Consider the following 20,406-nt stretch of genomic DNA (forward strand, 5'->3'; position numbering starts at 1 on the left):
GGTAAGAAAAAAAAAGAAGGAAAGAAAATTTAACTTTGGTTCAAAGACCCTGCTGAGTCATCAGGTAAAGTCAAAGGTATGCAAATTGACATCAGACCAAAAATAGTCATCATAAAAGGCCAAAGACAAAGGGGGTTTTCAGGGTAGTGAGACTATTCTGTGTGATACTCTGATGGTAGACACACGTCATTATACATTTGTCTGAACTCAGAATGTACATCACCAAGAGTGAACCCTAATGTGAACTATGGACTTTGGGTGATAATATGTCAGTGTAAGTTTATGGATTGCAACAAGTGGACCACTCTGACGGGGGATGTTGATAGTGGAGTAGCTGTGCACGTGTAGGAACAGGGCGTATATGGGAAATCTCTGTACTTGCCTCTCAATTTTGTTGTGAACCAAAAACTGCTCTAAAAAAACGAAAGTATTTTTTTTAAGAGGCCAAAGAAAGAATTACACTAACGCTGGAGACCACAAAGGTTGTCGCCTGGGTTTTAAATGGATAAAACTTACTGGAAAAGGAAATTTGAAGAATAAGAGATAAGGTTTCTCGTGCAGATTCAAATCTAAGAGAAAATGTTTTCTAAGGGACAACAAAGAGAGGAATTGTGGATGCAAAATATTACCCACTACTCAGGGTGATGGAAATGTTCTAAAATTATGTGGTGGTGGTGGCTGTACACCTCAGCCTCGGTAAATATGCTATAATTTATTGAATTCTACACTGAAAGTTTTGAGACTTTCAGACCTATGTTTTTTTGTTCTCTTGAACTTAGCGAATGGAATTTCAGCCCTGATCCTTAAAGACTCTGAGGCTGGAACTGCTGGAGAAAGAAATCTCAGCCAGATCTGGTGGAAACACTTCTCCCCAAGACTGGGGAAAAGCAGACGTTCTGCTGGGTTGTAAACACCCGCATGAATGGAGCCAAGGAGACTTGTGGGATCCCTGGACTTCAGGTGCTGTCGCTGCGTCCCAGGAAAGGAACATTTAACCTCTAAAAAAAGTCTGTCATCCTGTGGGTTCTCTTATTTAAAATATGTGGCTCTGGCCATACGTTTTAAATTGACATCTCTGTTTTCGGAAATGCAAGGGACCTGTGAGCTTTCTTCTTTAAGGCAGAAAAAAAGTCTGGGACACTTTCTTCTCCCTCACATAAGGTGTAAAAAAATAAATAAATAAATAAACAAATAAACCTGTGACTCTGGATCAAACAAAGGGTTTGAGAATTTAACCTCATTTAAATTAATGTACTAATATTCTAATTTTACAGATGAGGAAACTGAGGCTCAGGTAGATTAAATCACTTTACCACATCACACCAGTTGGTGAATGGCGTTGACCCAGGATTTGAACCCAGCCTGCCTGACCCTGGTCTTCGCTCTTACCCGCTAGGCTATGCACAATATCACTTAATTGTCAAAAACAACTCCTAAGGTGTGGAAACAGGTGAAGTGATTTGCCTAAGGTCACATAGCCAGTAAGCGGCAGGGCGGGGGTCTAAACCCTTTCCTGGTTTGGAACCTAAGCCTGTGAACCTTTTACCTGTCCTGCCGCCGCCGAGCCTCCGCCCCAGCCCACCTGGCTGCCCCAGCCCTGGGCTCACCTGCGCTCTTGCCCGAAGAGGCGCTCCACCTCTGCGCGGCCAGGGCTGCGGGTGCGGCCCCCGTTGCTGCACTGGGGCCCTGGCTCCCTCTGCGCCAGCCTCCTGGGTGGGGGCAGGTCGGCCAGCACGGTGTATTCCTCCCTCTCCAAGTTGTGCCTGGTCTCACCCGGGGGTGCCGAGCCCCGGGAGCCCCCCGAGCTGCCTGGCGGAGGTGAGGGTGCCAGGAGCGCTAAGTCACTGGGCGGGTGGCGGGGTGGAGAGGAGGCTCGAGGGGCATCCCGGTGCCCTATGCACACTTGAGGGGGCAGCACTGGGGAGCCACGCAGAGAGTCGGTGGAGGGGGCCAGGCTCTCCATGCTAGTCCCAGTGGGGTCCTGGAAGAAGAGGGAGGGCTCGGGGGCCTGGCGGGGCGGGGACGAGAAGGAGGGTGCATCACGGTGCCCAATGCACACAGGGCTGGGGATGTGGAGGCGCTCGTGCAGAGAGTCTGTGGAGGGGACAAGGCTCTCGGTGCTGGCCCTGGGGAGATCCTGGAACAAGAGGGAGGGCTCTGGGGCTTGGCGCGGCGGGGAGGAGGCCCGGGGTGCGTCACGGTGCCCGATACACACAGTGGGGGGGAACTGAGGAGGCTCGTGCTGGGCGGACTGGTTCTCAGCATCTGACGTGTCTGGGAGGAAGGGAAAGGGGTCAAATTGGGTGTGGCGGGGGGGTGAGGAAGCCCGAGGGGCATCCCGGTGTCCAATGCATACGGCTGGGGGCATATAGGGGGGGTCATGGTGGGGCGATTCACTCTCAGATGCGTGGGGGTCTGGGAAGAAGGGAAAGGGGTCATGCTGCAAATAGCGAGGAGGCGAGGAGGCTCGAGGGGCATCCCGGTGCCCAATGCACACAGGGCAGGGGGGCTGGGAGGGCTCCGGAGAGGTCTGGGGTGCACCGCGGGTAGCAGGGTGCAGAGGCGAGGAGGTCCGGGAGGCACTGTGGTGGCCTGGCGGGTGGGAGGAGGAAGTGGCCCGGGATGGTGAGTTGTGCTGGGTGGGGCTGGAGGAGCGCTGGGGTGAGTCACGCTGAGCTGGTCTGATGGGAGATGAGGTCTGAGGCCTGTCGCTTTGGGTTGGCCGGAGGGCAATGGATGCCCAGGGAACTTCACTTTGCTTGGAGCGAGATGGGGAAGAGGTTCGGGGGCCATCACCCTGGGTTGGCCGGAGGGGAAAGGAGGCCCATGGAATGTCTTTGTTAGTACGATGGGGAGAGGAATTCCTGGGATTGTTCCGCTGAGAGGAACGATGGGGAGAGGAAGGTCCGGGATTGTCCCTTTGGGTGCAGCCCTGAGAGGAGGAGCTTCCTGGGTTTTCCCGCCGTGAGGAAGAGGATTTGGGATTGTCCCGTTGGGCACAAGAGGTTTTGGGGTTGTCCCTTTGGGTAGAAGAGGTTCTGGGAGTGTTCTGTTGAATACAAGAAGGTCTGGGGTTGTCCCGCTGGGGAGTACAAGTAGGGGCAGGAGCTTGAGGGCTGTCCTGTTGGGTAGAAGAGGCTCTGGAGTTGTCTTGTTGGGTGGCTCTGGGGGTAAAGGAAACTTGAGGATTATTTCGTTGGGTGGACGAGGTTCTGGGGTTGTCCCGTTGGGCGACTCTTGAGGGAGAGGATGCTCTGGGGGTGTTCTGTTGCGTGGAAGAGGCCCTAGGGGTGTCCTGTTGGGTGGACGAGGTTCTGGGGTTATCCCGTTGGGCAACTCTTGAGGGAGAGGATGCTCTGGGGGTGTTCCGCTGTGTGGAAGAGGTCTTGGGGGTGTCCTGTTGGGTGGACGAGGTTCTGGGGTTATCCCGTTGGGCAACTCTTGAGGGAGAGGATGCTCTGGGGGTGTTCCGCTGTGTGGAAGAGGTCTTGGGGGTGTCCTGTTGGGTGGACGAGGTTCTGGGGTTGTCCCGTTGGGCGACTCTTGAGGGAGAGGATGCTCTGGGGGTGTTCTGTTGCGTGGAAGAGGCCCTAGGGGTGTCCTGTTGGGTGGACGAGGTTCTGGGGTTATCCCGTTGGGCAACTCTTGAGGGAGAGGATGCTCTGGGGGTGTTCCGCTGTGTGGAAGAGGTCCTGGGGGTGTCCTGCTGGGTGGATGAGGTTCTAGGGTTGTCCCGTTGGGCAATTCGGGGGGGAGAGGAGGCTCGGGAGGTATCGAGTTGTGTGGAAGCAGAGCGATGGAGAGAGGAAGCCTGGGGGGTGGCACTTCGAGGACCACTCTGTGGTGTCGCGGGAGAGACCGGGGTCAGCGCCGACCGGTGCCGCTCCAAGAAGTACCCACTTTCTCCCCGGAGCTTCGCCCAGTGTTGTCCGGCGCTTCGGTTCCCACCACCAGAGCCTAGAGAGAGAAGAGGTAGGTTCAAGGTAAAGGCAGAGGTCTAGGCAGCTCCCACAGCCTACCTTCCTTTGTCCCCTGGGACAGATGATTGGGGCAGACCCCACACTGTCTCCTTAGAGGACCCACTTTCCCTATCACACAACTCCACGCCTCTGAGCAACAGATTGGAGGAGGGCTTAGATGCCACTCTCAAGCTGAGGTCAGGAATTTGAAATTGAAAACCAGGATGACTCGGTCAAAGTGGGGTGGGCTCTAGAGCCGAAGGTCACATAGTCTGGGGGTTCACGAACAAGTTAGAAAAGAGGCAAACTCGTAAAGAGCAGTTTTGAAAATAGTCTGTGAGGGACTTCCCTGGCCGTCCAGTGGTTAAGACTTCGCCTTCCAATGCAGGGGGTGCGGGTTCAATCCCTGGTCGAGGAGCTAAGACCCCACATGACTTGCGGTCAAAAAACCAGAACATAAAACAGAAGCAATCTTATAACAAATTTAATAAAGACTTTAAAAATAGTCCACATTGGGCTTCCCTGGTGGCGCGGTGGTTGGGAGTCCGCCTGCCGATGCAGGGGACACGGGTTCGTGCCCTGGTCCGGGAAGATCCCACATGCCGTGGAGCGGCTGGGCCTGTGAGCCATGGCCGCTGAGCCTGCGCTCCGCAACGGGAGAGGCCACAACAATGAGAGGCCAACGTACCGCAAAAAAAAAAAAAAAAAAAAAAAAATAGTTCACATCAAAAAACCTTTAAAGAAAAGAAAAAGAAAGAAAGAAGCATAAAATAGCCTGTGTGACCCCAGAGAGGGAGAGCTAGATCGAATAGCAGCTACCAACAAATTTTCATTTCTGTTCTACTTCCTGCAACTGGGTTCCGAGAAATTCCCCCCCTCTCTTCCAGTGAGACTTGTGTGATCGCTCTAAAAAGTTCCTTTTGTGAACCAGCAGCATTGGCCTCACCCGGGGGTTTGCTGAGAAATGCAGAATCTCAGGTGCACCCGGGGTGCACTGCATCAGAATCACGTGTTAATAAGGGTCCCAGGTGATCCGCATGCACGTTAGTTTAAGAAGCCCTGATCTAAGGGATTCATGTAACTTCGCTAATCAGTGACCCCCTCACAACTCCCATCCCCGTGAAGGGGCCGCCATGATCATGGTGTCACCCTACACCCCCCTCAGTCCCTTGGTCACCAAGCACGTGGTGGCCACCAGCTGTGTGCATGTCCCTGGGCTGGTACTTCAGGAGAGAAGTAACGGGTCTTGTGGCCGTGTCTTGAAGGAGCCACGACTGCATTCATTAAAGTCCGCACTTAAGAGTCCCTCTTCTCTGGGGAGTTGCCTGATGGCCTAGTGGTTGGGATTCTGCACTTTTACTGCCTTGGCCCAGGGCTCAGTCCCTGGTGGGGGAACTGAGATCCCACAGGCCACGCAACGCGGCCAAAAAAAAAAAAAAAAAGAAACCCTCTTCTCACACTTTGAAACCTCTGCCTCCTCCAAACTCTCTGAGCTGGTGTCACTGAAGTCTTGAGTTTCCAGCACCCATCGAGGAACTGGAACCACGCACAGAGCGCTGTTGGGAATTCCCTGGCGGTCCAGGGGTTGGGACTCGGCGCTTTCACCGCCGAGACTGGGATCTAGGATCCCGCAAGCCAGCGATTCGGCCAAAAAAAAAATTTGCCTTGTGGTTGCGTGATGGTCTGATGCCCCACGATGTTCCAAATCTGCACGCTCCTCTCATTCACCTCTTCCCACCTCCCCGCTCTCAGCTACCCTCCTTTCTCACCTGGATGGTTGCAATAGCCCCCCAACAATGTGCACTCTGGGCCCAAGGTCATCACACCCATCCAGGGAGATCCTTTCCAAAAGCAAATCTAGCTAGATCACCCCTGCTTACAAGGAGAGACGAAAAGCTGTCACAGATGGGAGAAAACTGAAAGACACGGTAACTAAACACAATGTGGGATCCTGGATTGGATCCTGCAACATAAAAGGGACATTTGTGGAAAAACGGTGAATCCAAACTACTGACTGTAGTTTAGTCAGTAGTATTGTTACCAGTGTTAATTTCTTAATTTTGATAATAGGGCTATGGTTATGTAAGATGTCAACACTGGGAAAACCCGGGTAAGCGGTATAATGGAAACTCTCTGTACTATCCTTGCAACTCTTCTAAAAGATTTTTAAAAATGCAGGGCTTCCCTGGTGGCGCAGTGGTTGGGAGTCCGCCTGCCGATGCAGGGGATGCGGGTTCGTGTCCCGGTCCGGGAAGATCCCACGTCCGCGGAGCGGCTGGGCCCGTGAGCCATGGCCGCTGAGCCTGCGCGTCCGGAGCCTGTGCTCCGCGTCGGGAGAGGCCACAGCAGTGAGAGGCCCGTGTACCGCAAAAAAAAAAAAAAGGCAAAAACTTCAGGGGCTCCCATCTGCACTTGGAATAAAATCCAGGCATTTCCCATGTCTGGCAAGGCTCTGCCTGCCCCCACCGGCCTCCCAGTGCCCTGTGGGTAGGGGCCTCGCCTTCTTGTTTACTACTGTGTCTACTGGGCTTAGGAAAGTGTCTAGCACACCATAAGTGAGCAATAATATCGTGCCACCACCTTCCAGCTCTGAGTTGCACCTCGTCCTGGAGTCTTCCCACCCTCTGAGCATGTGCACTGGCTGAGATGGCGTTTACCACCACTCCCAGTGGCTCACAGCTGGGTCAGCACCCCCAGCCCCGGTTTCTCCCCTTTCCCACCCATCACAAGCATCCCTTGGCGCCTGGCCCACCCAGGATCTGACTTCATTCCTGCAGCCCCCTTAGTGAGCACACAGGGCAGGCTATGCAGATGTTCTAGGGCATCTGTGTTTTGTCCCTCAGCTAGCCGGGCTCGGCACAGCCTGCCCCATGGAGTGTGTCTGCAAACTGAGAGGTGCCCCGAGAGGGATGTCAAGGCATTCCCAGCATCTTGGACTTGGCTAATTCCCCCCAGGCCGTGGCCTCCTGCTGCATTTGGGAACCTGCCGCCAGGCAGACAGTGGTGACTGCCTTTGATCAAGCAGGTCACATAGTGAGGGTCCCCCCACCCCACGGCCCCTGTGTTTAAGAGCAAGAAAGCAGGGATTTAGTACAAAACCCCATCAGCTCTCAGGCCATTCGCACTGGGGAGGTGCTTCTTCCCATACACACTCTCCCCAGGGCCTGATGGGGCAGGGCAGTGGAGACTGGGGTGCTGACAAGATCTGATGAATGTTTTTAAAGGATGGCTCAGCTGCTGGGGGCAGAATGGACTAAAGGGGCCTGGCAGAAACAGGAGATCTGAAGGCGCTGTGGCAATAACCCCTGGTTTGGTCGGGGAGCAGTGGTAAAGATGGCAAAAAGGAGACATATTTGGGGTGTGTTTTGGAGGTGCTGACCAGAGTTGCTGCTGATTGGATGTAAAAGGTGAGGAAAGAGGAATCGGGATAACACGAGATTTGGGACCTGAGCCTCCGGATGGGTGGTGACATAGAACAGATTGGAGGAGGAACAGGTTGGGAGGGAGGGTCAGGTTACTGGTGGCCCCCAACACCGGCCTCCTCTGCACCCCCTTCTCCTACACTCCACATGCTCCTATCACCCCGTCTTTCTTCTCTCCGCGAACCTGCCACCTCTGCCCACTCCTTAAGGCTCTGCAATGGCTCTTCCTTCTGTTTCTGAACTTAGATCTCAGCTACAATGTCGCCTCCCCAGAGAGGCCCTCCCTGTCCATGCAACACTTGCTCTCACAGCCTCCTGTCTAACTGTCCAAAAATCAGTTCCCACTCTCTTGGACTTGGAAAAGATGCCATGTCCTCCCCCGTGCAACACATGGGGGCACCTGGCCAGTTTGCCCCATGCTGGGATGCTGAGCGGCCACTTGGTTAAGGTGGTGTCTGCCAGATCTTCCCATCCTAAGGGTGCCTTTTCCCTCTGTAATCGATATGTAATCCGAGGGGCGATACTCTGAGACCGTGTGAATATACTGTTCCCTGACAACCCTTCACCCAGGAATTCAGCATCAGTCGGCGATTCATGCCTAAACCAGTTATCACTACAGTGGCTGCAACAGTCTCTTAAACTGCCTCGCCCTGCTTCAGTTCATCCTTCACACCTTGCCCTAGTGAAATTCTTAAGGCACAGGACCAATTACATCGCTCCCATTCGCAAAAACCTCCTGTGGCTCCCTGCTACTTACAAAAGAAAGTCCAGACTCCTTGGCTAGACTCTTGAGGCCCCGCATGGTCTGGCCCAGCTATATACCACCGTCTCTGCTAAAGCTGTGCATACCAGGATACTCCCTTTTCACACCTCCATGCCTTTACCCAGCTGTTTTCTCAGATACAGTGCCACGTCCAAAAGGTGTTCCTCTGAGTCCTTCCTTGGCTGGAATGAAGCTCTTTCTCCCTGGACCCCGGACCTACCCCGACCCCCACCCCCAGCCCTTCTCACAACCCCGCACAGCTGTTTCTGCCCTTCCTTTGTCCTGAGCTGCTGTTTGTCATCTCCCATCTGTTTGCTTTACTAGATGATGAGCTTTTCGGGGCAGGGACCATGTCTGGCTCTTCCTGAATGCCCAAGGTATCTAGCATCAGGTCTTACACATGGTGAGTGCTCATGTGTTTGATGACTGAATGCTACAGGAGCCGTAGGAAGCCAAGACTGCCTTCTGGGGTTAGGACATGGATGCCCCGCCCCATATCTCTAAATCCTGATGATGCTGAAGACACAGACCAGGAGGCAACACAGTGCAGTAGTGATGGAGGGCCCAAACTTTGGGGGTCCAGCATCCTGGGTTCACATACCAGCGAGACGCTGACCAGTGTCATGGGCATCTGTGGGCTTGGCCTGACCAGCAGCCTTCTGCCTTTCTCTGGAAACAACACCTCCTTGATTTCCTTTGGGCCATCTCCTCTCTTCCACTCTCAGACCATGAAGTTTGAACAGGGGGTTGATCCCATCCCTGATCTCCAGGTTGGGCACATGACCCATGCTGGGTCCCAGGGAGAACCCTTCCTGGGACTTTAGCTATATCTATCGGGAAGATTGTGCCCGCTTACTGTGGGAGTTGAAAATTAGGTAGGATACAGCCTGATACCGCTGCTACTCATCCTGCCACCATCAGGGGAGGATCTGAGAATGAAGAGAGAAGAGCAGACACCAGATTTCTGATGCCATTTGCACACCTGGGTCCAGCCATGCCCGAAGGCATTCCTCTAGACTTTTACTCAGCCAGTTTCCATCACTTGCAACCTGAAGATCCTGACCCACCAGTTGCAAGATGATGTATTTAAAGCAGATTGCATGGCACATTGCCTGCTCCATAATTATATGGGGACCGTTACTGTTATTAAGACTCAAGCTGTCAAAGTAAGATGTACCCAGGGGCCCACGTGGCCAGAGAAATGGTTATCTGGTTCCCAGGCCCCTGGCCATCACCACACCTGTGGTCACAGGGACCAACCTGGCCTGGCAGAAGGTACTCACCCTCCTTTCTCTGGCCTGCAGTGTCTCCTCCTACAGGGGACCGGGTGAGGAGAGGAGGAGCCCTTCGGGCACTGTCAGCCCTTGGCCCCTCCTGTGGCTTCCGTGGGATCATCACGGTGAACTTGTCCCCACTGGGGGCCTCCTCTTGCCTCTCAACAGTGTCCCAGTCCTGCCAGGGAAGGGGAGGAGAAAGCCTGTTTGGAGAGCAAGGAGAGAGAGCCCAGGGCCTACACTCCCAGCATGAGATGGATAGATGGAAGGAAAGGGAATTGACATTGCAAGAGCACCTGCTGTATGCTCAGGACTGTGCTGGGCTCTTGGAAGGTGTGAACTCAGTGAAGGTTCAATCAACCCTGTGCAGTAGGTATATCCCTTGGTGCTAAGAACTTGCCCAAAGTCACACAGCTGGGAAATGGTTTATATGGGAGGGGACTTGAATCCAGGGTAGTCAGACTCTGTGTGGTAGGAGGGCCTTCAAATGGCGGTCCCTGCCCCAGAGATACCCCCAGGATCCAGAGAGAAGTAGGTAAGTTCAAAGTCTAGCCCCAGGGGCTTTCCTGGTGGCGCGGTGGTTAAGAATCCTCCTGCCAATGCAAGGAACACGGGTTCGAGCCCGGGTCCGGGAAGATCCCACATGCCGCGGAGCAACTAAGCCCGTGCACCACAGCTACTGAGCCCGCATGCCACAACTACTGAAGCTACCACGCGCCTAGAGCCCGTGCTCTGCAACAAGAGAAGCCACAGCAATAAGAAGCCCACACACCACATTGAAGAGTAGCCCCCGTTCAACAAAACTAGAGAAAGCCCGCGCGCAGCAACAGACCCAATGCAGCCAAAAATAAATAAATAAATAAATTTATAATAACAAAAAACCCCCTAAAGTCTAGCCCCACCACTTCCCAGATGTGTGGCCTCAAGTAAGTCACTTCCCTTCTTTGAACCTCAGATTTATTGCCCCAAAACAGGGACATAAAACTCTCCACCTCAGAGTGGGGTGGTGAGCCTTCCTGAGACAATGCCTGCAGGGCTGGATCGTTTTATTCTGAATCTTATCACTTTCCCCTGGGGTCTCCTGGATAGCCTGCCTCTTCTGTCCCGGGACAACACTTTGAGGGTCGCATGTCCCAAGAAGTTCCCCTGAGTCTCCTCTTCTCCTGGCTAAATAGCCCCCAGCCCTTGCCAGGCCCTACAGCCTGCTCCCTTTCCTCTGACCCTCGGATATCTATGCCAGGGCTGGCCATGGGGCTTAGCAGTGGGTGACCAGGGCAGGGCCTAGGTCCAGTCCCATTCCTGATCTGGATACCACACCCAACATCCTGGCCCTCCGTGAACTGAGAGTTTTTGGCAGCTGGAGCCCGTTGATGATGCACGAGCTCCCTGTCAACTGAAACACCTGCCTCCATCTTCTCAGAGCCAGACCCTCAGCCCCCTGGGCTGGCCCTGCAGAGCCCCCGGTCCCTCCCAGGTGCAGGGTCTGGGGCAGCCCAACATGCTGGCTAAGGCTCCAGAGGACCTCGGCTCCATTCCCTGTTCTGAGAGGCTCAGCCCCGTCTGGGGGTTTGCGTGGGACCCCAGGGCTGGCCCAGGGGCAGACACCTGCTCTTGCCCTGGCCTCCCGCCCGCCTCTCACCACGGAAGACGAGTCGCTGGTATCATCAGGGGCTTCGCAGTCAGGGCTGGAGCTGGTACCAGAGTCAGGGCTCTCGTTGAAGTTGCCGCAGAGGGAGGAGGCCAGGCCCTCCAGGTAGGGTGCTGCCTCGGGTTCCTGGCTCCTGGGGGTGGCTGTGAGGCCCTCTGCAGGGAGCCCTGTTGATGGGCCCCTGGGAGAGGAGACAGACCCATGACTTTTTCCCTCAAAGTGATGGGAATTAAGGAGTAACACCCCACCACCACCCAGGTGCACACACACCTCACTTTTGAGTGGAGGAGGGAGCTAACACCGAGGGCTGCCTGTGTTCTGCCCTTCACGTGGGCTGCCTCGTTTAGCTCCAACAGCCTCCCTTCGAAGTGAGTGTAAAGATTCCCATTTTACAGATGAAGAAACTGAGGCTCAGAGAGGTCAAGGGACTGGCCAAGGTCACAGAGCTAGGAAAAGGCAGAGATGCACTGTGAACCAGGGCTGTGGCCTCAACCCCCACCATGTTACTGGAGCAGGAGAGAGGACCCCAAGCTCTGTAAGACTAAGACAGAATCACGCTGGGCTAATAGGGGGCTTTGAGAGGGAGCAGGGCTCCAGGGGCAGTGACAGGGCCACCGGTCTGGATGCCGAGGGAGGGAGCTGTAGAGAAAGCCCTGCTTTAAAGAAGCCAGTAGGTTAGAGCTGGCAGTATCCCCAAAAAGTGACCCACAATGGACACCAAGGGGGGAAAGTGGTGGGGAGGTGTGATGAACTGGGAGATTGGGATTGACGTATATACACTAATATGTATAAAATGGATAACTAATAAGAACCTGCTGTATAAAAAATAAATAAAATTCTAAAATTAAAAAAAAAAAGAGTGACCCACAAATTGGCCTATGGGACAGAAATGAGTGATGACCCTTAAAAGAGGTCTGTGGTCAAATAAGTTTGAGACATATTACACTCTTCTCCTACCTTCCCCACCCAAAAGCACAGTGCCTGCTAGCAAACTAAAAGCTCTGACAAGTCCTGCAAAAACAATATTCCAATTTGTTTATACCAGACTTTCTGAAACATATTTGATGGCAGAGCTGTTTTTTTGTTTTTTTGTAAAATAATGCCTACCTATGAGGAACACATGTTCGCAAAACAATGCTGGTTTGATTCAATCCCTCTTCTTTTTTAAACAGGGAAACTGAGGTATAAAAAGAGGGAATAACTTGCCCAAGGTCCCACAGCCCATCAGGAAAGGAGCTGAAGCTGGAACCCAGGTCTCTAGATCCTCAGCCATGTCCTCCCAAGGCACCATGGCCCCAAAGAGGGACTTCGGTCCAACTCAGGCCCTGGGGTGGAGGGAATTCCAGAGCCTAGGGGCAGTGCATGGTCAGGTAGGTGGGTGATAAAAAGCGCCCCTGGGTGCTGAGACTGTTTAATCTTTTAAAGCAGTGCAAAGGGAACCAGGAAATGTGAGTGGGCTGTGGGCCATGCCCACTGCAGGGTGGGTGCACGCTGCTCCATCCCCTGAGCTAGGGCCCATGGAACATGCCCACTGCTGCCTGTACCCAGGCCGAGTGGACTGACCATGTGACCCACGACAGCAGCCATCACAGACGGAGGCTGCCATCAAGAAGGGGTGTGGGGTGGGATGGGTGTGGGCATCCAACCCTGGGAACCCCTCCTCAGGCCCCAGGGCTCTACCTACCTTTCAGGCCCTGGCCCAAGGCCCGAACCCACCACAGACTGGCAGTTGGAGGTCGAGGCACCGAGCGGGTCCTCAGGGGCGGCTGGGCGGCGCGGCAGGTCGCAGTAGGGCGCCTCAGCACTTGGAGGGCTCCCGGGCTCCTGAGACAGTCGGAGAGGAGGCAGCTCGTCGCCCACGTGGGGGCTCCCCTCCCCCTGTGCAGCCCCTCCCCCCACCAGGCGGTGTGGAAGAGTCTCCAGACAGCTCCTCCTGGGATCTCCACTTCTCAGGGAGAGCTGTCCATCAGCCTGGAAGTGCTCCTTGGGACCCAAGCTGGGGGCTGGCAGAGGTACAGGTTATGTGCATGCGCACATGTCTACAGGTATGTGTTCGTATAAATTCCTGCGTGTGTGCAAGTATGCGCATGTGCACGCATGTGTATGCATGTCTGGTGGGTACACTGATGTGTGTGTTTGCGTAAGTGCATGTACGTTTATTTATACGTGTTTATAAACACGCATTAGCATACCCACCTGACTTGTGTACACAAGCAAGCACGTGTGTGTCGGCACACAGGTATGAGTCTGTGCCTGAGGATGTGAAGTGCACTAAAGGATCCAAAAGGGTCTTCTGTTGCCAGAACTCAAGGATGAGGAGGGAGAGGGAGGATTAAGCTAGTCCGGAGGATGAAGGAAAATGTTTGAGGCAGGAAGAGGTAGTCTGAGGGAGGAGGAGCTGGGAAGGGAGACCTTGGAGAAAAGGAGAGATGTGCGCTCCTAAAGGAGGGCCAGGGGGCTCCAGGGCTGGAAGGTCAAGGCTCCAGGGGTTGGGGTCAGGGCCCCCGAGCTGGCTGAGGGTTTCTCTCTCCCTCCTGCCCTGAGCAGGGCCACACCTGCAAAGGCTGGTGCTGGGCTCACCCGGGGGAACGGCTGCTCGCCTCCGGGAAGGCCCCCCCATTCCTCCCCACCTCCCAGGGTGGCAGGGCCCTCCCCCCGGTGAGGGGGACAGCGGCCACGGCACCCTGCACCCCGCCTCCTCTCGGATTACCTGGGCGGCGGGCTCCGGCAGTGGCGGCTGGCGGCTGTCAGCACCCTCGTACCCGGGGGGCTCCAACTCAGGCCCCCACGCTGCTGCCCTCCCAGGCCCCGACTCTGGGCCGAGGTGGCGGCAGCCGAGGCAGTGGAAACCTTAGAGGGGCCGGCTGCGGGAGCAGGGGCCCCTCATTACTGTTTCATAAGCCGGGGCCCAGCCAAGAACAATGCAGGACATGAAACCGCAGGAACCCGATCCTCGAGGCTCACCTGAGAGCGGGGCCGGGCGGGGGCCTGGGCCCGGGCTCCCTGGGGACCTTGGAGCCCAGAACCGGGGCGGAGGCCACAGCCTGGCCGCAGCCCTGGGGTGGGCACAGAGTCTCCGGGTTCCAAGAAGGCCGCCACTCTGGGACCTGGGCAGTGCCAAGGAGTGGGGCTGGGGTGTCTGCCGCACCATCCAAGCCAGAGAAGGAAGGCCCTTCTGGATTCAGTTTCGCCCCCTGCCCGGGAGCCAGATTCTGATCAGCGCTCCATAGCGGGAGGTGTCAGATCTGCAGCCCGGCCTGGCGCCTTGGCTACCCTGGGGACCTTGCCGCGTGAATAAGGAGGGAGCGGCACTCTGGGCATCATCGAGGGGTCCCAGCCCAGCTGGGCCCGGCAGGAGCCCCAGCCTGTCGTGGTACCTCCTCCCTGCCTTCACCTCCAGCCCCCGTCACTACCCACCATCCACACGAGTAGGCCCAGCAACTAATCCCCAGCTCTGATTTCCTGTCTGGCGGGTCAGCACGGGCTCTGGCCTCAGACAGTCATCAGGCCCAATCCTGGCGCCTCCACTTCCCAGCTGGGTGACCTCAGCCCAGTGACTTCCCTCTCTGAGCCTGGTTTCCTCATCTACAAAACGGAGGTGATTAATGGACCCACTCCCTAGGGGTGTTATGAGAATTAAATGAGTTAATATGAGTAAAAGGGCTTAGAACACCACCAGGTCTGTACATCTTAAATATAATAAATAATGTAAAAACATTCAATAGAATTTTATTAGCGTTAAGTCAATAAAATGTTAAAGACACTTAAGAATAGATGCATTGAAAAGGAATGTGTGGGGCCTGGCATACAGCAAGACCCTCCCCGCTCCAACCAGAACCTGGCCATGACCTGGTCTAGGCTGTGTGATTTCCAGGGATAAGGTCTCCTCACACCTCCCAGCCTGGGAGACTCATCTGAGAGCAGAGCAGAGATGCATCCAGAGCCCAGGATCATGGGGAGCTGGAGCAAGCTTCTGGGAAAGGTTTGCTCTGTGACCTGGGGCCCTTTCTGCATTTTCTTTCTTTCTTTCTCAAATAAATTTATTTATTTATTTATTTTTGGCTGCATTGGGTCTTCGTTGCTGCGTGCGGGCTTTCTCTAGTTTCGGTGAGCAGGGGCTATTCTTCAACGCGGTGCGCAGGCTTCTCATTGCGGTGGCTTCTCTTGTGGAGCACGGGCTCTAGGCGCGCAGGCTTCAGTAGTTGTGGCACATGGGCTCAGTAGTTGTGGCTCACGGGCTTAGTTGCTCCACGGCATGTGGGATCTTCCCGGACCAGGGCTCGAACCCATGTCCCCTGCATTGGCAGGCAGATTCTTAACCACTGCGCCACCAGGGAAGTCCCTGCATTTTCTAACATAGGTGACGATGTCAGAACTGGCTCTAGCCCCAGGTGATACCTTTATCAGGCCCCTCAGGGATGAGTGTGTGCTGGAGTGTAATTAAGGATCTGGCTGGGGGATGCTTTTTTAACACACAGATTTTGGGACTCTACGCGTTTGAAACTGTTCATCCATGAGCAGGACCGTCATCAGCGCCAGATCCTGATGACCTGAAAGCCTCTATCTCCCGCAGAGGTCTGGCTCCTGAGCGCCTCATATTAAGTAAACTCCTCTCATCTCCAGTGTGTCCCCCAGGCACCTCCCACTCACCACCCCAAACAACTCCAAACGGGCCTCCCATTCCAAGAACTCTGCCTCAGAAAATAACACAGCAGTCAGCCATGTTCCAGCCTCTCCACGTTACTCATTTACCAAATCCTTTAGATTCACCTATTCAGTTAGTTCTGAAATGTGTCCATTTGTCTCCATCTCAAAATCTCCAGCATCAGGGACTTCCCTGGTACTCCAGTGGTTAAGACTCCATGCTCCCAATGCAGGGGGCCTGGGTTCAATCCCTGGCTGGGGAACTAAAATCCCACATACCGCAGCTAAGCCCTCGCGCCACAACTAGAGAAGCCCGCGTGCCGCAATGAAGACCCAGTGCAGCCAAAATAAAATTAGTTAATTAAAAAAAAAAGTCTCTGTCACCTCTGATATGAGTAATTGCACTTTTTCCTCATTGGTCACCTTGTTCACGCTCACTCCCTGCTGTCCATTCTCTGTCCTGCAGTCAGAGTGACTTTTGAAAATGCAAATCTGATCACATCACTCCCCTGTTTAAAATCTTTAGTGGCTCCCCATGCCTCTCAGGAAAAAGTCCAAGGTTCTCAGCATGTCCACAAGTCCCCACAGGCCGGTGAGACCCAGCCCCCACCCCATTCTCCATCCTTGGCTTCTCTCCACCCTCCAGTGTGTCTCCTCCTTTCTGCCTCAGGGGCTTTGCACTTATTGTTCCCTTCCACTCCTCTTACCCCAGCTTCACTGGTGATGCCCTCATAGCCCTTACCAAGCAGTTAAAGTATCATTTCCTTCGAGAAACATTCCCCGAATGCCCTATCATTTACCCTCATGCCACTTGCAGTTCCTTTACAACATTTATCACAACCATGATTAAAAAATTATTTGCATGATTACTTTCTTAGTCTCCATTTCTCTTGCTAGACTACAAGCCCATGAACCAGGAACTGTGTCTGTTCTATTTGTCACTGTTTCCCCAATATCTAGCATAATGCCTGGCACATTTTAAGCACCGATTCAATATATGTGAACACATGAGCTGGCCCAGGGTCTCAACTGGGAAGTGGTGGGACTGAGACTAGAACTCAGACCTGTCTGAATCCAAGCTTCTCCTCCTGTTCCAGGCTTGCCATCTCCCCACCCATCGGGAGAAGGTCATTTGCATGGGAGATGGACTCAAAGGGATTTCAGGCAACTGTTCCCTGAACTTGGGGGTGAGGGTAGGGGAGCTGTTTTTGGAGGTATCAGGACAGGTAGAAAAGAATCTCCCAGGTTGACTTTTCTGGTCGGGAAGGAGGAAGAAAGGAAACGAATGTGTATCGAATTAGGCACATGTGACTTGGGCTAAGCAGGGCCAGATGCCCTGGGTGAGAAGACTTGTTGCCCCACTTTACCCATTAGGAGAGTGAAACCAGAGCAGTCAATGACCCAAGGTCACACAGCGGTAAATGGCAAACCTAGGACTGGAACTCTGGTCTGCTTGGCTCCAAAGCTGAACAGCAACTACCTTATAATGGCCACCTCTTAGAGGCTAATGCCTGCATGGAGATGGCGGCCAGGCTCAAGGGGAGCCTCAAGTCTCACTGAGAATGACACAGAGCCATGAGGGGGTCAAGGCTGCAGCGCCCTTGGAGATTCACAGTCCCGTGCTTCTCATAGCTCTGGGTTTACTTGGACCAGGGCTTAGCCTGAAACCTCATCCATCACAAAGTGAGAAAATGCCTCCCCTTTTACTCCTTCAGTACCTTCAAGGAGAAAGTCTCCAGTGGATGTGTGTATCTTTAATGGCTAACACCTACCAATCTCCCTTTTTAACAGAGAGACAGCAGGGCTCAGGCTCAGAACCTTTAGCTGACAACACTCTCTAGTTAGAATTTAGTGACATTTCTGGGTTGGTTTTTTTTCCCTCTTTTATTCTTTCCTTTGAACCTTCTATATAAAGGATATGATTCTAGTTTTCTATTTGTGGTGGTGATGTAAAGTTTTGTTTTAATATAAGTGAAAAAATGCGTATTGATTTAATGGACAGTACGGTAAGTAATAGCTTATATGAGGCTTGGCAAAAAAATCATAAGAGCAGGAGGAGAATAACTGGCATTTGGGAAGCATTAACATGGTCCCACCACCTCATTGTACAGACTGGGAAAACTGAGGCTCTGACCACAAGGAAGGTCGGTGTCTGAGTTCAGCTGCAAGTTAGTGGCCCAGCCAGGCACCCCCATCACAGACTCCCCTGTCCCAAACCACCACTCAGGAAAGCCTGCCTACCTGATGCCTTGCTCTGTGGGCCTCCTCAGGGTGGAAGCAGTTTTGACAGCATCTCTGGGCAAGCACATTAGCTTCAAAGTGGTCACAGGGGGCATTCCCAGCTAACCCCTCCATATCAGTTGAATCAGGCCAGGGCAGCTCCTGCAATCCGATGGTGGGGCCTGGGAAGAATTAGGGGTCGGGGGGAGGCAAAGACCAGCTGACTGGCTGGCAGCCCACCCGGACTCCAGCCCCAGCTTGCCCCCAGACCGCCAAGGACCAAGGAAATGAGGCTATCCATCAATTCTTTCACCTGTTCACTTATTCACTCAACAAACACTCATTAAGCACCTCCTAAGCACCAGGCACTCTGCCAAACATTTGACATGTGATTTCTAGTCATTACTGCAGTGTTGCTCAAAGTGTATTTTGAGGACCCTGCATTAGACTCAGCTGAGCTGCTCATAAAATGCATATCCCCAGTTCCTTCCCTGATCCACCCAGCCAGAATCTCTGGAGGCGAGGCACTTATACAAAGCATTTACACAATGCATTTTATACATGTCTCCTAGGCGATTCCAATGCACCCCAAAGTTTGAGCACCCTTGCCTTACAGTTATCCTGCACTGTAGATAAAATTAATGATAATTTCAGATGAGGCAACTAAGTCTCACAGAGATTCCATAACTTGTTCAAAGGCCCAGTGGCTGAACTGGATTCAAACCCAGTCTTTGTGCCTCCCCATCCTCTCAGAGGTGGGCGTGAGGGACACTGGATCACACTGCCAACTCACACAGGTCCCTTGGGAAACCCTGAGAGTGAGGCAAGTGGCCAGCCAGGTATTTTCAGAACTGAGAACAAAATCATGGATGAAAGTGAACAACACAAGGTCACTCTGCAAGTCTGGAAGAGCTCAGCCAAAGAGAACCCCTGGTGTTGTGCTGAGCACAGGGCTCTTCCTCTGGGCGCCACTGAGGGCTCCAACCCCATGCCCTGGCGGGGCGGGGGAGCCCCGTCAGAAGAGTGACTTGAAGATGCTCTCCTCACCCCAGCAAGCGGGGTGGGGTGAGAGGAATCCATATCCCCAAACACACATGCACCTTACTGTGACCCCAGGTCGTCTGCTCATACCTGTCGAGTTTCCTCCAAAGCGTCGCAGGGGATCTGGCCTTAGTTGCCAATCTTGGCGGAGAGCTGGGGAATTTCACATCCTCCCCTGGGGCAACCAGGGAGAAGATTCCTGGCTCCTTCACCACCAAACCTGAGGAAGTGGCAGGGCACGGTGGAGGTTGGGGGCACCACTGGCACTTCAGTGGCCCCGGGGTCTCCAATTCTCCCCGAGCTGTTATCTCCCTGCGTCGTTCCCTGTTCCCAGTAGTGCAGAGAGTAGGCATCCGTCCTGCCCAGCCTGGGCGGTTCCTTCCCAATCCCGCCACATAAAGGAGCAACGCCTCCGACTGAGAAAGCAGCTTAATCCCCTGTGGGCGGGTGTGGGGTGCTCTTATACACATGCCCCTCACTGCTCCCGCTTCCCCCTCCCACCCCCAACCAATTGGCAGAATCCTTCTCTAAAATGCACTTTAGGTGTGGATATAACAATGAAAAACCTTCAGCGGACATGCATGCCCCACCCGGGGAATGGACCCCTGGACCTCCCTCCATCCAGCTAGTCAGACAGTCCCTCCTCGTGTCCCTCAGCCCTCTACCTTTTCCCACTAGCCTTTCCTCCCTCTCAACCTTTCCGCTCGCGGTACTAACCTCGGCTCGGGTTTCCACACACAAGGGGGTGCTGGGGTGAGGTGCCAGGGGTCACAGCCTTTCTATTTTAACAATGAATCAGAACGTTGCCTGGAAGGTGGACGAAGACCACGCCCCTGCCGCTCTCGCATAGGCTCTTTCTAGGTGCTTCATTTACATGAAGACCTTGGGATTGGCCAACCCGAGGACAAGGGGCGGGGCGGAGGCGGGCGACGCCCAGACGCCTCAGAGTGCCAGACCCGCTGCACGCTCAGCCAGAGCAGCAGTGGCAGGGTTCCCAGGGGGTTCTTGAAAGGGCTGGCACTGGCGGTTCTGGCTCTTTTTAATCTCTCTCCCTTCGGTTCGTTCCCGCCACAGTCTCCTAGGCTGGCTTTGGCTCTGCGTCTCAATTTTCTTATCTGTAAAATGGAGGTGGCAGTAGTACCTGTGAGGATGAAATGAAATGCCCAGGGGTTTTCGACCATTTGCACATCCATTTGCACACTTCCACTGATGTGGAGCTCACTCACAAAATGCAAAGCTCCTTCTTTTCTAAGCTAACATTCTGCACTATGCCAGCTTCTATTCCAAAATCTTTACATCTATGAGGACGTAGTAACCTGAAGGATTAAGTACCAAGATCCTCATTTCACAGCAACTAGGATCAGATGAACTAATTCGCCAGTGTCACCCAGCTAGTAAGTGGCAGAGCCAAGACTAAAACCCTGGTGTGTCTGGA

General features: G+C 53.9%; 1 protein-coding gene across 1 annotated transcript; it reads right to left on the reverse strand.

Annotated features, from left to right (window-relative positions):
- Positions 1 to 1,603: 1,603 nt before the first annotated feature.
- Positions 1,604 to 18,065, reverse strand: LOC136131318 (TRIO and F-actin-binding protein-like). The gene is made up of 5 exons (XM_065888133.1): positions 17,952 to 18,065; positions 12,751 to 12,890; positions 11,058 to 11,247; positions 9,428 to 9,596; positions 1,604 to 3,957 (listed from the first exon to the last, which is right to left on the reverse strand). Exons 1-5 carry the CDS (start codon positions 18,063 to 18,065, stop codon positions 1,604 to 1,606), a joined length of 2,967 nt encoding a protein of 988 aa, XP_065744205.1.
- Positions 18,066 to 20,406: the final 2,341 nt, after the last annotated feature.

This window comes from Phocoena phocoena, chromosome 11 (genome assembly GCF_963924675.1).
Source record: "Phocoena phocoena chromosome 11, mPhoPho1.1, whole genome shotgun sequence".
NCBI lineage: Eukaryota > Metazoa > Chordata > Mammalia > Artiodactyla > Phocoenidae > Phocoena > Phocoena phocoena.

Excerpts from the sequence above, each read along its gene's own strand:
- LOC136131318 (XM_065888133.1), bottom strand. The coding sequence starts at position 18,065 with ATGGAGGGGTTAGCTGGGAATGCCCCCTGTGACCACTTTGAAGCTAAT. Across the intron at positions 11,248-12,750 it reads CTTGGGCCAGGGCCTGAAAG|GGGCCCATCAACAGGGCTCC; the intron begins GTAGGTAGAGCC and ends CTCCTCTCCCAG. Across the intron at positions 9,597-11,057 it reads CCAGCGACTCGTCTTCCGTG|GACTGGGACACTGTTGAGAG; the intron begins GTGAGAGGCGGG and ends CTTCCCTGGCAG.